Raw genomic sequence first — 5,225 nt, forward strand, 5'->3', positions numbered from 1 at the left:
CTGCGTTACCCCGCGCCGGCACGGCCTGGGGCATAGCGCCGTCCCCGGCTCCCCCCGGGCCCAGGAGTCCCTTCTCTTCGCACGACCCAGCTGGCAGCAGCCGGCCCTGCCGCTGCGGTGACACTCACCCGCGGCCACCTGTGATGGGCTGATGCTGCCCGGCCAAGGGAGCTGCTGGGGGTTTGTTGCTGCCTGATGGTTTCCACCCTGAGCGACCAGCGCCTGAGAGTGTCCGTGCTGGAGCTAAAGCACTAGGGAGGGCATTGCCGGCTGGGCAGTAGGTCTGCATAGAAGGCCTTGGGGGTCCCTGTGTCCCCCAGCTGTCCCTGACCAGCCCTGGAGCCAAGGTTGGGCATCCTCGGGTGTGTGAGGAAGAGCATTTCCAGCAGGTCAGGGAGGGGATCCTGCCCCTCTGCTCACCCTGGGGAGGCACATTTGGAGTACTGTGCCCAGTTTTGGGCTCCTCAGGACAAGGGAAACTCTGAGCTCCTGGAGCAGATCACAGAATCACACAGGTTTGGGTTAGAAGGGACATTAAAGGCCATCCAGTTCCACCCCCCTGCCATGGACAGGAACACCTTCCACTAGCCTGAGTTGCTCCAACCTGGCCTTGGACACCCAGGGATGGGGCAACCACAGCTTCTCTGGGCAACCTGCTCACCACCCTCACATTGAAAAATTTCTTCCCAATATCCCATCTAACCCTGCCTTCTGACAGTGGGAAGCCATTTCCCCTTGTCCTGTCTCTCCATCCCTTGTCACTGGAAGGGGCTCTGAGGTCTCCCTGGAACCTTCTCTTTTCCAGATGAACCCCCCCAGCTCTCCCAGCCTGGCTCCAGAGCAGAGGGGCTCCAGCCCTGGGAGCATCTCCGTGGCCTCCTCTGGACCTGCTCCAGCAGCTCCAGAGAGGGAAGATGCTGATGGGACAAGGAAAAGCTGAGGGAGCTGGGGCTGTTTAGTCTTGAGACACTGAGAGGGGACCTCCCCAGTGTGTGTCAGGATCTGCAGGGAGGGGGCAGAGGATGGACCAGGCTCTGCTTGATGGGGGGGGCGCAGCAATAGGATAAGAGAAACAGGCAGGAACTTATGCCCAGGAAGTTCCACCTGGACATGAGGAAGAACTTTTTTCCTGTGCAGTGACTGAGCACTGAACAGGCTGCCCAGGGAGGGGGTGGAGTGTCTCTGGGGATATTCCAGAACCTCCTGGACACAATCCTGTGCCATGTGCTCTGGGATAACCCTGCTTGAGCAGGGAGGTGGGACCAGATGCCCCACTGTGGTCCCTTCCAAGCTGAACCATTCTGGGATTCCTGCTTGAGGAAGGAGCAAAGCTACCCAGACAGAGGCCATTCCTGATGTCCTGAGCCACAGCATCGCCCTGACCCTCTCCAGCACACTGCCCTGCTCCTGCCCCTTCCTGGCCTTGTGTGAGGGCCAGGGGGGATTAGGCAGACAATTGGGGGTCAAAGTTCAACCCTGAGTGCAGGATTTAGAGGAAAGCCCTGATCCTCCCAAGGCAAAGAGCAGAGTGGCATAAGGAGGTGTATTGAAAAGGCTGGAAGGCAAACAAAGCAAAATCAGATACTGAATCTGCCCATCTGAAGACTTTTGTGAGTCTCAAGTCTCACAAGATGTAAAGCAGTGAGAAGAGGAGCTGTTACTTTGTGGGACATAAAATGACTGTGCCCCAGTTTGTGGTGGCTGAAAAGTTTCCCAATGCTGTACCTTGAATAAACATTGTCAATCCCAGTGGAGCTGAGGTTTCTTCCTGGTAGCATTTGTGAGACTTGTTAAAGGATTTCACAAGCACTTTTCAGTGATAGGACATGAAGTTCTGGTTGCTTCTCTGCACCCACATCCTTGGGATTGGGATAGCTTTGGAATCTCACCAGGGATCTCATTTTATGGTCAGGGAGGCTGAGCTCAGATGGCCTAGTGGCTTCTTCTGGCCGTGCTGGGCTGGCACCGCATGCGTTGTCCCCCACTCCCGTGAGGTGACCACGGTGGACCAGCAGCTGTGATCAGCCTTTCTCCCATGCAGCTCCACCTCCTCCATCTGTGGAACTGCGTCATGTTCGTGGGGAGCACGACAGCTGCTGACAGGGAAAAGCAGCCCCAGGAGCGCAGGGAATATTTAGCTTCTTTTAATTGAGAAGCATTTTGAGTTAAAAAGTTAATCATGCTGTCGACTTTTGTTCCTTATTTCTTCTCTGCCTCACAGCTGTTTCTGTCAACTAAAAATAAGCTGAACCAGCAAACAAAACATGAGAAATCAGCTCCCCACAGAGAGCTCAGATCACAGCAGCAGAAGATGCTCCTTGAATGAGCTGTGGTGCAGAGTCCCCTCAGGTAGATCCTGTTCTTTCCAGACATGGCAGGGTTACGTTTGAAGGACAGGTATAGCCAAAACATGGGTGGGCACAGGGAGGTGGGAGGTGAGGTTTTCAGAAGCAGAAACCTTGGCCTGGTTTGTCCCCTCTGGAATAGGATGGCAGGACATCCAGGTGGTTTTGTCACTGATAGAGAAACCGGATCAGAGGCTGACGAGTGTGTAGTAGGACACACATTACCTAAACATGGCCACTTCTCCAAAAGACCAGGTTGGATTCACCATGCTAAACACAGGTGCACCTCCTTGGAAAGCCATTACAGTGAAGAGTCAGTCCCTGCAGAGGAGAAGGCTGATTAGTGCATTATTTCATCACTGTTTCCAGCTTCTGAGCTGGATTTCCCTTGGAGAGGGACTTTTCACAAGAGCATGTAGTGATAGGACAAGGGGGAATATCCTTAAGCTGGGGAAGGCCAGGTTCAGATTAGGTATTACGAAGAAATTCTTGGCTGAGAGGGTGGTGAGGCCCTGGCACAGGTTGCCCAGAGAAGCTGTGGCTGCTCCGTCCCTGGAAGTGTCCAAGGCCAGGTTGGACAGAGCTTGGAGCAACCTGGGCTAGTGGAAGGTGTCCCTGCCCATGGCAGGGGATTGGATTGAGATGAGCTTTAATGTCCCTCCCAAACCATTCTGGGATTCTCTGATTTCCCTTATTTATCCTGCCTCTTTCTCCACTAAAGAGCAAGTAGAGGGTTGCATTTCTCCTCAATCAGAAAGCCTCCTTGCTCCCTTCACTTCTGGCTGTGGAAATGAGGGTAAATACAATAAAGATGTTTGGTTTGCCTTGATTGCTGTGATTTAAACAAGACTCAACAGAAGGGTGACACTTACTCTCTGTTCTGCCAAACCTGGGATTCTCCAGGCATTGGAGATGCTCTACACGAGCTCCAGTTTCACTCAAGGTGTTGATCCCTCTTCTGAAGAGATCCAAGGGCCTGAGACCATCTAAGCAATACATGCAACAGCAACATTCCCCCAGAAAAACTGAAAATTTGCTGAAAATACCTTTTAGCCAGGCAAATATCAGCTTGCGCTTTCTCAAGTCCATGTGAGAGAAAGAGGATACACAGATTATATCATTCAGTCAGTGCCTCAGGCACTTCAGTTTTTAAAACCTCTTCAGAAATCTGTGAAAGTCTCTTTAGAACTAGTCCATTTTTCCACTCTAATTTGTTAATGGATTGCAATCAGACTCAAATGTACAGATTTTAAGGAAAGAGCAAAGATGAAGAATTTCGGTCAAATAGGACAGTGATATAAACCTATATGAATGTAACATCCCCTCTAAACTCTTCAGTTAGTGAACAGGTTAACAAACAGCTAAGTTTAGGCATTCAGAGTTTTCAGTCTGGTGAAAAAGTTGCAGACAAGCCCCTGAACGCTGGAGGTTGCATTACATGCTGTTGCAAAAGTAATATCATTTATCTAGACAATAAAGGGACATCTGTCTCATTTCACAGCAGAGCTGTTTGGTTTGCAGAGGTTTTTCTAACCAACACTATCCGAGATAGTTCCAGAATTGAAAAGAAAATGGTTGTGATGTCATAGGGCCACATGAAACTTAGTTAGCCAAGCTGAAACCTGAGAGTAATTAGCTCGGCTGCAGAAAGGTCCCAGCTATGCTGCCTTCAGGATCCAGCGTTTCTGCAGGGCCTTGTGGATACGAGAGTAGCTGTGGCTTGGGAAAAAGGGAGTCATTTCACTACAATATTTATTTAGTCTGTGATTATTCAATCGGTGGACATGGGAATTTTATATTATAGTGGCCATAAAATGTATTCTGGCAGTTTTAAAGCGGCATCTTTCCTGCAGTTTGAAGGGCAAATGAAAGTAATCTGGGCTATTTACTGCATGGAAGGCTCAAATACTCCATGAGTGCTCCTGGCAAATCTCTCCCTGTTGTCATAAGGCTGAAGTGCTGAGAAGGGAGGAGAGAAAATTTTCTCTGGAAAGAGCCAATTCTCAATTGAAATAGTCCTACCAGTTTTGTAACGTTTCCCATCCCACCTTTGAAAGGTGAGATAATTCAGCTCTTTATTACACCTTTAGTATAATATAATGATAACTGGTCTGGAGAAGGAGCTGCTCTCCAGGGGAGGAAAGAGCTCCTCCAAATCCACAAATCCAGCTGCAAATTGGGTGGAAGTGTTTGTCTGAGATCCCAAGACAATGAGGGAAAAGTTTTATATCAGGACATCTCAACATATTCTCTGGTGGCCACATCCCGTTCCTGTAGGTATTTCCACATAGCATTACTGATGCAATCCCTGTGTTTTACATTCATACTAACATTTATTAACAATGCTGTGGGGCTGCAAATCAGCACTGAAGAGCTGGACATCTGTGGATACCCATCCTTTCTCCAAACTGTGTTTCGCTATCAGAAGGAACATGCTTGGGAAACATCCCAAGAGTGAAACCCTTCCCTTGCAAATCACGACATGGAACATCCCAAAAGTGAAACCTTTCCCTTGCAAATCGGGACATGGAACACCTTGAGAGTGAAACCCTTCTCTTGTATATCAAGACATGGAGCTACCACGAGGTGGCATCAAACTCATGTGATGGGGCATCGAACCTTCAGTTTTCAGGCATTTTTCCAGTTTGAGGACATCCCAGTGCAGCATTCCGAAGCCAAAAGGGGTGCACTGATATTTTGGAACCAGAAGCTCTAATTTCACAAATCTGCATGTTTTTTTAGGTGTAATTTGACTGCCCTCCATGAGTAGCACTATTCTAGGGTGGTACCTGAGTGTAAACCAGGTAAATTAACCTGTATGAAATAGGTTAATGCAGTGCTTTCCAAAATCCAGGGCTGGTCCCACCAAGGCAGAGGAAG

At 49.4% G+C, this 5,225-nt stretch overlaps 1 protein-coding gene across 1 annotated transcript in view; it reads right to left on the reverse strand.

Moving 5' to 3' along the window:
- CCNF (cyclin F) overlaps positions 1-3,359 on the reverse strand; it is a 15,945-nt gene extending 12,586 nt beyond the window's left edge. The window contains exon 1 of the mRNA XM_018067565.2: positions 3,218-3,359. Coding sequence (XP_017923054.1) covers positions 3,218-3,344 — 127 coding nt within the window. The 5' untranslated portion in view covers positions 3,345-3,359. The remainder of the gene's footprint in view (positions 1-3,217) is intronic.
- Positions 3,360-5,225: the final 1,866 nt, after the last annotated feature.

This window comes from Manacus vitellinus, unplaced genomic scaffold (assembly GCF_001715985.3).
Source record: "Manacus vitellinus isolate BGI_N305 unplaced genomic scaffold, ASM171598v3 scaffold_12_pilon, whole genome shotgun sequence".
NCBI lineage: Eukaryota > Metazoa > Chordata > Aves > Passeriformes > Pipridae > Manacus > Manacus vitellinus.